The 12,083-nt window shown below is 35.9% G+C and overlaps 1 protein-coding gene across 4 annotated transcripts in view; it reads right to left on the bottom strand.

The window, feature by feature from the left end:
* Window positions 1-12,083, bottom strand: part of PPP1R12A (protein phosphatase 1 regulatory subunit 12A) — a 112,605-nt gene that overhangs the window by 51,603 nt on the left and 48,919 nt on the right. For all 4 annotated transcript variants that reach the window (XM_029963374.1, XM_029963375.1, XM_029963373.1 and 1 more), the window contains exon 3: window positions 5,899-6,017. In XM_029963374.1, coding sequence (XP_029819234.1) covers window positions 5,899-6,017 — 119 coding nt within the window. The remainder of the gene's footprint in view (window positions 1-5,898; window positions 6,018-12,083) is intronic.

Raw genomic sequence — 12,083 nt, 5'->3', positions numbered from 1 at the left:
GACCAATATGAAGAATGAGGACCAGGAACTCTGAATCAATAATGCATTGATAATCCTGTATTCTCATTCCTCCAGAAGGCTCCTACATATTGAAGTGTGAATTACTGCAAACTGTAACTTCCTGGGCCTTGGCATCTGCTTGTCTTTCAGAATGACACAGCAGTGCAAATCAGCAGATCCTGGGACAATAATGCTCAAGACTGCAGTTATTTACATATCAGTGTGGCCTGCAAAACACTACTGTGCTAATAAATAGTTTATATCTCATCCTCTGTTTGTCATATTTATGTCCATTCCCTTTTGCATGCCCGAAGTCCAACTGTGGATCCTTATCAGCATGAGTAACCTTTTCCACCTGAAGAATACGATGTAAATTCCTATCAGTGTAAAACTGTCCATCTACATGGCTGGTTGTTTTGAGGCAATTTTGTATAAAGGTAGAACAGAGAAAAAACTCCTTCCAAACCCTGATCTTGAGTCTCCAATGGGTCATGTCTAAGCACACTTTCCAGATACGCCTGCAGACTCAGGGATTTATGTCAAAATAGCAATGCTTCTGCAGAAAAAGCAACTAATACTGAATATTGACTTCTATCAGTATCACAAACAAAGCCCAAACAAGATATAATGGTTGCAGAGGAGTAATGGCTGCATCAATACATTATTTGACAAGACAGTAATTTTCTGGTCATATTTCAACAGAAGAAAGTACCACAATCTTGCCAATCTAAATAAAACATTCCACATTAATAACTGGCATGAAAACGGGAATTGAACTTTGTGTCATAGAAAAAGAGCTCTGAGATTAGCTAAATAAAATTCCCATTATTAACTACAGAAAACAGAATGCAAACAGCCCTTATTATACCTTGTACGGGTTTTCTCTTTCCTGTTGTTTTCCAGACTCTATTAAGATACCAAGGGAAAAGAAAACGCTTCCTCATAGGTTTCCAACCCTTTCTCCCTACGGCCCATAGATGGCAATGCGCTGCCTCCCAGCTCAGCCTCAGCCACAGCACTCCCTCACACCACCAGTACGATTAACCTCTCTGGCAGCCTAACAACTTCTTAAATCATTAATAATTTATTACTAAATGTTTTCACTTTTTTCTGATCAACAAGTGTTACTCAACAGGTTTGAAAACAGTGTGCCATTCAGTGAGCATTTAATGAAATTCAGCATAAGTTTAACTGCTGAATCATTGTTTCAGGACAACTCAGCCATATAAAGGCATGTTTTATAGATACTGCAGGGAAGATCAACCCACTTTTTACTTCATGAAGTGAATGTTTATATAAAAATGTAATAGCTCACATTTTATCCACATAAATAGAGCTGAGTTAAGCAATAATTCTGAGAGAGTCCTGTTACATTACCTATAATTAAGAATGGGGTACATGTACTTCTTTCCTTGAAACAAAAGTAGTGATTGACTTCAAGTTACTGAATAAATAGCTACCACGGTGTATGATGAACTCCTGATTCACCTCACATCACCTCTCCCTACTAATTCACCTCCTGAGAATGTTTCCTATAATTCAAAATAACTCCTTAAGCAGTTAAAAATAATTTTAAGAGGACATCTGATGATAAACAGCTAAAAAAAAAATACCTTCAAACCATTATAGTTAATCCTACTGAAGACCTGAGGAGAGACGACATTTAAAATTGGCCAGGGCTGGCCAAGACTAAAGCCACATCTCTTTCAAGTCTGCTGGTTTTCACCAGTGCAAATGAAAAGTTTACACTACTGGCAAAAGATAACTTCCACAACTCTGTGTTGAAACACTGTAGAGTAGAAACATGAGGGATCACTTTGAAAAACTAAATAATATTTTTGATGAAGCTAAAGCATTTTGAGGATTGCAATGGCACCTACATACATGGGATTGGCCAATGGTAAAGGCATCAGCCATAAGCAGAAACAACAAAACAAGTCCTAAAAGAAGGGTTTTTTAATAACACACAAACCAGTTAAACCACATGGAGTGAAAAAGGAATAGTTGTTCAGCATTATTCAGAATAATTTCCATAAAAAACTTGATTTTGCTTTCTGTGAAGTGTTTGTATCAAAAAATCTTTATATCTTACCTAAGCATGTAAGGTATCTTCTCACAAAATATAAAACTAAACTAGGTTTTTAGTTTAAAAAATAATTAAGCCAATAATTCCCCTTTGAAGATTAAGGTAAAAAAATGTTTTCCTTACTATCAGAGTGGTATGGCTTTAGTTACAGGATATCTGTTTCATTAGTTCACAATCACTGCAGAGTTCATTGTATCAACAGTCATGTTATTTGCCCAGCAGAACACAAGAGGACACGTGAAAATGCACCCAACCCTCCGTGCAATTTAGAGGTGTCACATATGGAGATCAGCATGACTGAAGAAAGACAGACACTGGATAATAATACTAGAAAAGCTCTCTTCTTTCACATCCAATGCTCTTTACAACAACAGAACTTGTAAAACAACAAGATTATTTTGGATCACTGACCATCTCCTCTCTAGTCAGATCTGATTCTGGAGTCTGAATGCTAAAATAGGATGAGCAAACATTGCAGATCCTTCCTTTTATTAAGCCTGTTATGTCACATAGAAATTAACTGTATTGTATTCTGTGATTTAATTTTGTGAATTTACTGTCTTCAGAGGCTCCCACATTTTGTCCTGTAGTAAGACATGTCTTTAAAATACAATTTTTGCAATTACCTGCAAAAATTTGGGCATCTGTACATCAGTGCACCACTGATCAGTTTGCACACTGAATAGCTGCACAACTGGAAGGGTTTGTCTGTACTTTTCCTACAAAGAAAGAAGGCCTGCAAAAGCCGTAAAAAGGGTGATCTAACACGGTGGGTTTCCTCAGATTTCTAACAGAAACAAACATCAAATGTCATCAGTTAAACATATCTGAAATCACAGTGAACCTGACTGATCTTTCCAGGCAATCTTTTGCCACCAAGCACCTCTGACTGCCAATACCTAGGGAGCCATACTTGCAGCATTAACAAGGCAACACGAAAATGAAACTAATTAATGTAGGAATAAACACATGAAAAGGTTGGAAGGTAAAAATGTTACAGAAAATGTCAACTTACTTTTCACACTGCATGTTTTACCTATGCAGAGGTAGGATATTTTGGCACCCAGGTTTATTTGTTTATTTTCAAAATAAATAGGATGATCTTCCATTACCCATAACATGAGCCAGACTGACCGTTCCACAGACCTCACTGGTAACTTGCATTATCAAAACTGGCATTGTTTTCTATGATATGAAAGAGTGCATTACATGGAAGGAATAGGAATTATCCCACTGCTGGAGGAATAATTATATTCTGCTACAAGTATAGTCAAAGATGAAACTGTGACAATGCATCACTGTTAATTCCACATTAGGAGAAACAATTAAGTTCCTATTTAAGCTCTGAACTTCTCTAGCCACAACATATACACAATTAGGTACTTCTCTAAGTGATCATTATAATGACTGAATAATCATTTTGTATTTAATATTAAGTTTACATTCAAGTTAAGGATGTCATCAAAAGCACATAATTAAAACCTTATTGCTGAGACAACTGTCTCATGATTTAGTAAGATATACACAAGTTCATGTCCAGATTCATACCCTTTCTATTCTATTCTCATGCACAGTCATGAAATATTTCCTTTGATTTCATCTCTGCAGGCAAAAGCCCTGAGTTCTTACAGCTTCAGACACAAATTCAGAAGGAGGGATACTGCATGCCTTCTTCCCTGCTTCTGTGAAACAAGCAAGCAAACAAACTGACAAAAATGTCAGAGGAATGCTTGGAAAACAGGTTTTCCATAGCAAGTGAAATTTAGGATTTTAAACCAACCTAAATTATTACTTTGGAAGCTAATAGCTACAGTGTGGGAACAGGTACCTTCTTCTCAGATTTTTAAAGACAGTAGACAGTTTATAGTACCTTTAACTACGAAATACGTAAACCTCACTGAAATTTTCAGTGATTTGTGGCATTTAGTTTAGGTTGCAAATGTTAACATTACAATTGGGATGTTCAAAATAATTGACATAAACTTGCAAAAGACTAAACATTACTGTGTAATGTTGAATATATGCATTGTAAAAATGTATGTAAAATCCAATATAACAAATAATTTCTTTTTAAAAAAGTAACAAAATATAAAAGAGATTTTGGAAAAGTTGGTTCCCCAAATAATTCCAATTCTACAAACAGCTATTGCAGACAATTAGTATTGCACATCAGTGAAGTCAAACATTTAAAAAACAACCTTAAAGAATCTAGTCTGAGGCACATTCCAGAAACAACTCTTGAGCAAAGATTGACAGTACTGTTAGAAAAGAGAACAAGTAATTAAAATGGAGAAATGATAATACAGACAAAAAAAATACTTGCAACTATCTAATCTGACGCTCTTTGTGTGTTAAGTATAAAAACTGCTAATCAAATTCCTGTTAACACTATCAATTAATTGAATCAAAGCCTTTGCAAATCTATTGTCTACTTCTGTGTATGAGTAGGTATCTCTTATTTCACATATTATGTCTTCCAGTTTCTTTTTACCATTTGCTTTGGGCATTAAATGGGTTTAAGCATACAAATTAAATCAGGGCAAAGCCTAAAGCAATTACTAGTTTACTGTTAAATTATGTAAATCTGTCTTTAGACATGGAAACTCAACATTATAAAAGAAGAACCATCTTCAAGCAGGAAGAAGCCTTTTAAGAGGCAGGCAGGGGTTTAGAAGTTATGGAGATGCAGCCCCCTAGTACACCCCCTTCAAAGGCTCCATCTTCACTCTGAATGTCATCTCCCTTCAATATGTAACTCAGACCACAGCACCCTAGTTCTTGTCATCGAAGTTCTGGGATAGCAGCACAATTCTATCAGACTCAAGAACGGTCAGTCAACAACAACTGAATATTCTTTTCTCTGTGGAGCAGAAAACCCAAAAATTTTCAAAGACCTTTCACCAAAAAACCTGTTTGAGGATTGGAATATGGAATATAACAGTGTAAGGAGAGGGGAAAAATAAATCGGTATTCTTTTTCAAAGTCCAATTTCTCTTGTAAAGACACTACTGCCAGTACTAGCCATTTTCTAGGAGCAAGGTGCATAAATTTAGGGTATATGTTATTAAACAATAATGTCAAAACTTGATATCTCTCCTATAAGTTTTATATGAATGTTCACCTGCATACTGTTTTCAGAAGAGCACACAAAAAAACCCCAGGAGGAACTTAAAAGCTCATGACAGGTTCTCAGGCCTAAGGTAATTGCAGTCTAAGACTCCTTATCCCAAGGAGTAGTTTTAGATATTTGTCGCTGTAGAAAGGCATTAAAAAGGTCATTAAAAAGGTCATAAAAAAGGTCATAAAAAGGTCAGAACTAGACACAAAGGTAAATTTATGGCATACAGGATAGTTGTTTATTCTTGTTTTAGTTATTCTAGGCTTTCTTGTAGTCAGCTGAAACAGTTACCTTTGTTACTGTGGGAGTGCATTAGGACCTCATCCTGAAACTGCCTGCCTATTTCTCTTTTCTCCAAGGCAGGAATCTCTTTAGACCTAGTCTGAAGCTGGGATATAGAAGTCCATGTCCCAAATGCACTGAATACCATCCATAGCATCTGAATGACACCTACATTCTGGCTGAGTTAAATGAATTCAGGAATCCACTGACCACCTGGGTTCAATACTTCTGACCTCTTTCTTCACAAGAGGCTGGGCTGAGCAAATACACTTAAAGACAGCTTAAACACTATACACTGTATCAATAATTCTCTTCAGAAAATAAACTGACTATAAGTCCCAATTTAGCTTAAGTTTTCAAAAATATATTTAGTGTCCAGTAAACACAACCATCCTTCCATTTTCAAAATTACCTTGTCTATTTACTTCATTCTGAAGCAGCTCCTCCATTGCCTCTTCTTCAGCAATATCTAATGGAGTGTCTCCTTCACTATTTACAGCTCCTACATGTGCTCCTTGACTAATTAAATACCTGCCAATAGACAAAGAAATAAAACCTGTAAATAACATTAGAAGTCATTAGCATATCATATGCACACACACAATTAATAGAAACAATTATATTAGGTGTAAGTAAAAACCCTTGTAACTGTCTGCAACCCCTGAATACCTGTATGTCTTTTCAAGATAACCATTAATTCAAATAGCCCTCTGGTCTTCAGTTTGTCTCCTGACATGTTTAATACATACTTGGAAGAACTGAAATAACAAAATGGCTGGATTTTGAACAAAAGTGAACACAAGGTAAACAGGGGTGGAACCACCAATTCCCATGACCTCCTCTTATTTAGTCTCTTACCCTAGAGCTCACAAATTCAGTGTCAGGAAGTTTCTATACTTTATCAGAACGATGACTCCCGATCTCTTAGGCAGCTTCATGAAGTTAATAAAAACAGAACCACCTCTTCTCCTAAGTATTTGTAAGGTCAGCTTTTGGTGGGGAAGGAGGCAAGGGGGAGAAAGCAAGCAGTACTTTACACATTCCAACCTCTCTATATGTTTTCTTATTTAATGTGCTGCTGCCTCAGAAGTCAACAATCCAAAATTCTGAATTTCCAATGAAGTCAAATGGAGCAATTTCAACAATAATTCATACAAGAATTATATTACTTAATTGTATTAAACCATTGGCCTATTGAAGTTATTGAGAACGTACAGCTTAATAAACAATTAAGACATCAATACAGATCAGTCTTGCAACTTAATATTTCCACTTCCCTAACAAATTAAATACTTTAAGCCATGACAGGAGTCAACATAAGCAAAAAACATACTTCCTCCATATGCAAACATACCTCCTGCTTTGCAGAGCTTAATTTATATTTTCCATATATTTGAGAAAAAAAAATCAGGAAATAGTGAAGAATTACTCATCCATTTGTGGATGAAATGAAGAGTGCTTTTTTACTTTCACTATTACAGAATGCCAAATTACGCAAGAGACAATCACAAAATTTATTCAACACTAATACAAATTACTTGAAGTACTTAATTGATGGCTAACTTTTCCCAATTAATTATGGTCCTAGATCCGGAATCAGTTATATTTTCCTTATCTTTATTCAATAACTCAGAATCAAGTACTTTCATATATTTCTATTTTTTACTGTATGACTTAAATAGTACATGTTATTAAACCTCTGTAATTACTTTAAGCAGAGGTAAGAATGAACAGATTACAAAGTAAAAATTAATTCCCAGAAATGTAACCATATCTCTTGGGATATGCATCATCAGTTGCCACCAACAACTTTGATGCTGGTATGTGGCGCCTGTTTTATACTATTCCTCTTAAAAGAGTGCACTGCTGTAACTCTTACCTCTCTCCAGTTACAAAATTTAACTTCTGCGGGAATGAAAAATTAATACAGTGTAACAACATTCCTCAACAATACCAGTTGTGTTGTTTCAAAAGTGAAACACCCTCCCGGTCACAGATCAGGTAATTGCTATGCAGGTGTCTGCTAAACAGGCAGAAACAGCAGTGGGGAAACCAACTTTCTCACAAGGTCAAAACGAAGCCAACCACTGACAAAAATACCTTTTTTAAACAATTCCAAGTGAACAGTCATGTTCTTTCAACGTGCATGTTCTAATATAGACAAGGAAAAAGTGATGTTTAAAAAAATTGATTTTTACCTGTTTCCACATAATACCTCTAGCAGAAAACTACTTCTGTAAGGAAATACATATCTCATTGAAGCAGTTGTATTTGGTCAACTGAGCCAACAACTTATAGACATGATAAAAGAAAGAATGCATAAGAAAATGTAGGGAATTAATAAAAAGCCAGCATAGCATTTCAGAAAGTAATTATTTCTATACATGGACAACTTCATGATCAATTGCTCCTTTAAAGTAGACTCCAAAAATGAAGCTGCTTACAGATCAACATCAGATCAGCAGAGCTAGGGAGATTAGTAAGGCTGGAGAAGTAGAGTTGTCTGATTTTCCTTTTGCAGGCGCTTACAGGGCTTTGGTCTTCCTGATCAGCAAAAGAAGGATGAGTGAAAATGCCCAGAGTCCACGGGATTTAAAGGGATGGAAGAAACAGAACAAAGATGAAATGCAGCACACTACTCACCGAAGAAGTGTTAACTGTCCTTTACAGACGCTCCTTCACACACTCCAACTAGGCCTCTCCTCTGCTATCCCTCTCAAAAAATTAACAGTGACCCCCTCAACTACACTAAATGAAAGAGCATTACTCATGATAAATCTAACTATTCAAAATCCAATGATTTTAAAGACACCTTTTAAGCCTGGTAATGAAATCTACATTTTTTTCTATTTCCAACATCATGCAGATTACCCCATATGCATTTGTTTATCTTTATTTACAGTAGAAGTAGTTTCAGCAAAGCAATGACAGGGTTCAGACAGTGCATGAAGTCAACCTGGTACCTACAGCATAGAAGCTTTTATTAGGAAACCTAGCACTACCAATGGAAAGGAGAGCAATCACTGCAGGTGTGCAGATAACCTAGTTCTGCATCACATACAGAAACAAAACGGACTTGGTAAACATGACCAAGTGCATGATGCCCTGAGTTTGTAAGGCATAACTGAGCAGAAACTAGTACCAGAATAATCCTAAAAATCAGAAGATTTTGGGGTTTATGTAAATAAATTAATTTTTGAATGAATTGTATTTCAATCTAAATGTTAATTAAAACTTATAGTGTAACTTATGAGTGTATTTGACATTTCAGTTATTCTGGTACCATACCACCAAAATCTTCAAACGCAACAGCGTGTGTAGGTATGTATGCATATTTTAAAAGTCTTCCATCTTTTGGGAGAAAAACCCAAACAATGTACAGAAACAATTGCTTGTATTTTACCTTTTTTAAGTAGGTGATACCTTCATCTTGAAATTTCATCTTTCTAAAGTACGTAAAAATGATATAACTTCATTTCCTCAGCCGATACTTAATTAATACAGCTACACGTATGCAATGAAAAGGAAACTGAAGCTGTGTAACAGAAAGTCCAGAACCATGTCTTTTGATACCACATCTAGAAAAAGGTGTTTTTTGCAAACGTGGATGCAGTGAAATAGTAAAACCAAATAAGATTTCCACCATCACCTACTAATACTTTTGGTGTAGCACTTAAATTTGTACCTTCTGAAATTCACTTGTTGAAAAATGGTCATGTTCAACAGACAGTTACACAAGAATAACAATCTATATAATACACTGGTAGGTGCTCATTCTAAATCTAAACAGATAAGAAGGAAACAGTAACTTGATTCATGCCATGCTTTTTTTTGGAGCTAAAACTTTAAAGTGTTAACACAGAAGTTAAAGGTACCACTCTTAGATGCTCTTGTGGTCTAAGTATAGAGAACTGCAAGTATCCCAGGAATACTAGGAAAGACAAAAGCAGGAAAAGAAAATAAAATCATTCCTGATACTTAAGCCCTGATATTTCCATGACAAGCACTACGCAGTCTCAGTAAGACTGAAAGAACAAGTTTGCTTTCCAATACCATATTTTTATGAAGGTAAAAATATTTCTAGTTGAAATTTTTGTTTTAGGAATCACTGCTGTATATTCCTCAATAGCTACTGAGGACTGAAACTAACAACCTGGGGAAAAAAAAGAAACATTTATTTTCTAGAATTACTATGAAACCGAGATTCTCTCCCATCCTTTTACGAAAAATACATTTCAATATCATCCATAGAGGGTTGGAATCTCAGTATATCTGAGACAATAAATAACAAACCTCTGAGATTACTGTAAAAATTCAAATATTCCACAGGAAAACCAAACTCAGGAACTAGAAGTTAAAAATTTTAACTAGCAACGTGGTCTGCATTCTGCATTTAAAAAAAACCCAAACCCCTTATAGCTGATTTTTGTGTTTATATCTATTAACAAAATGCATATATAGACACAAAGTAAACAGAGGAAAATATCTCTCTCTGAAAACACTTTATATATGAAGTTGAGTCTTACCTGTGAATTTAGAATTTAAGAATCTAGAGATGCTCAAACTTGGATTTACTAAAAATTATCAGCTGCAGACAAGATACACTGCAGATAACATTTTCATATTATTTATCACAGCACCAGAAAGAGGGACATATGTTTACAGTCGAACCTTGGTTCATTTCACAACATCTGGGAACAAGTTTGCAAAGTCAGTAGGGACATAATTAATTTAAGTACTCGCTGAATCTGAAGGTCACCAGAAGGGTGGTAAGCCCAGGGAAGGGAGAGAAGTATTCCCTGAATTGATTCAGTTCATTACAAAGTGCCTGCTGATCTCACTGGGCAAACGAGTGGCCCCTTCAGACTGGTCAGAAGACCGGAGAGCAGTCCCTGACTCCTAAAATCTGATGAGAGGGACCCTCCTAAAAAATATTGAAATAAGCATGTCCAATGTGGTCTTCCCAGTAAACATGGCCTAATGGCAAGTGGGGGCACCAACTGTGAGCACAACTGATCTGCCAAGAACTTCTAACTAATTAGCCATTTCAACTAAACCCAGCTGGTTTTAAAAAAATCCATAGATGGTGGAGTTCAAATTAATTCCAAGAGTCTCTCTACTGAATAATAATAGGGAGCCAGAGACAGAAAGTGTCACTGTGTTCATGCAGCTGTGTAAGCCCTCATCTGAAGAAACCAACAATGAAAAAAATTCGGCACACAGTCCACAGGATGTAAAAATAAATTAAAAACTAACATCTTTGGAAGACGAATTTAAATTGCCTTCTTTTAAAATGCCTTTCAGAATTGTTTCTCTCTTCATTTTTTTAAATATAAAGTATCAATAGACTTCTAAAAGTACACCTTTGTAAATCACTCAAATAACTTATAAAAATATATCTGGTCAAACAATCAACTTCAGGAGATATTTATCAAATAAAAAATATAAAATTTTCATACTGCTATTTCCAATTTTTTTTAAAGTCAAAGATACACTAAAACTGTAAAACCTGACCCTTTTCAGACCTCCTATTGGTTTAAGTGTCTGTAAATGTTTCTTTAAATATTTTCTAACTGTAGAAGAGTTTCACTTTCAATCTGAATTCCTAACAATATTGTTATTAAGTCAGACAGAAGCAGAAATGCTACCTCAAGCTCATGCTACTTTGTCTTTCTCAAATGTGGTTTTGTTTTGGGTCTGGGTTTGTTGGTTTGGGTTTTTTTGTTTTTTAACCTGCAGCAAAAATAACACTTAAAGGCCAGGCAAGCAGAGGTATACCTACCTGCATATACAACATATGGAGAGACAGAATTATAGTTTCTTTGTAATTTTGCATTAATAAGATGTAGTTCTCAAAATAAGATATTGAAGAAAGGCCTAGTCTTTTTATTTTTCTTGAATGTCTTGAATAATATAAACCTGAAGCAAATCCAGTAGCATTAGCATAACATTATGCTAAATTCTGCTGTGGTACACAGTACACATATGCCCTGCATCAGCAGGCAAGTTTCAAGGAAAATGCTCAGTTGGCTGAATAGGAATGAACAGCAAGAGTCCAGCTATCCCTCATTCACTCTCACACTGTCACAATCACTTTTAAACACATAATTCAAAGCCCATATAAACGTAAGGATAAAAAAATCACAACTTCATTGTTTTGGCCACGTATGTTGTAACCCCTGTAATCACCTGGTGGAGAGTGTTAAAATGTGTGCTACATGGGGCAGGCAGCTGGCAGGTCTTGCAAGGCGTGGAGGAGTCCTGCTTGCCTGGGCAGGGGCAGCTCGCACAGCACCCTTGCTCTGCACAACGGGGAATCTCCTCACCCCCTTCTGAGAAAACTGACAGGTCATTTCCCTCGACCTCCTTTCTCCACAGCTGAAATATTCCTGCAGTTGTCTTTTTTCCTGAATTTATGATTTACAGAAGGAAATCATCCACATTCAGTATCAGAATCAAAACTGTAGAAATTCAGTTGGGCCAAGAATCCATTCTCCTGCATGATTTTATGACCGAAGTGGAACAAATTAAATGACGTGAAAAACAATTAAGTCAAACTCATAGGGGTGCCTTATTTAGGCACTCTGCAAAATGCCA

Source organism: Manacus vitellinus, unplaced genomic scaffold (genome assembly GCF_001715985.3).
Source record: "Manacus vitellinus isolate BGI_N305 unplaced genomic scaffold, ASM171598v3 scaffold_5_pilon, whole genome shotgun sequence".
NCBI lineage: Eukaryota > Metazoa > Chordata > Aves > Passeriformes > Pipridae > Manacus > Manacus vitellinus.
The sequence above is the reverse complement of the archived record's forward strand: the minus strand, read 5'-3'. Positions and strand labels throughout refer to the sequence as shown.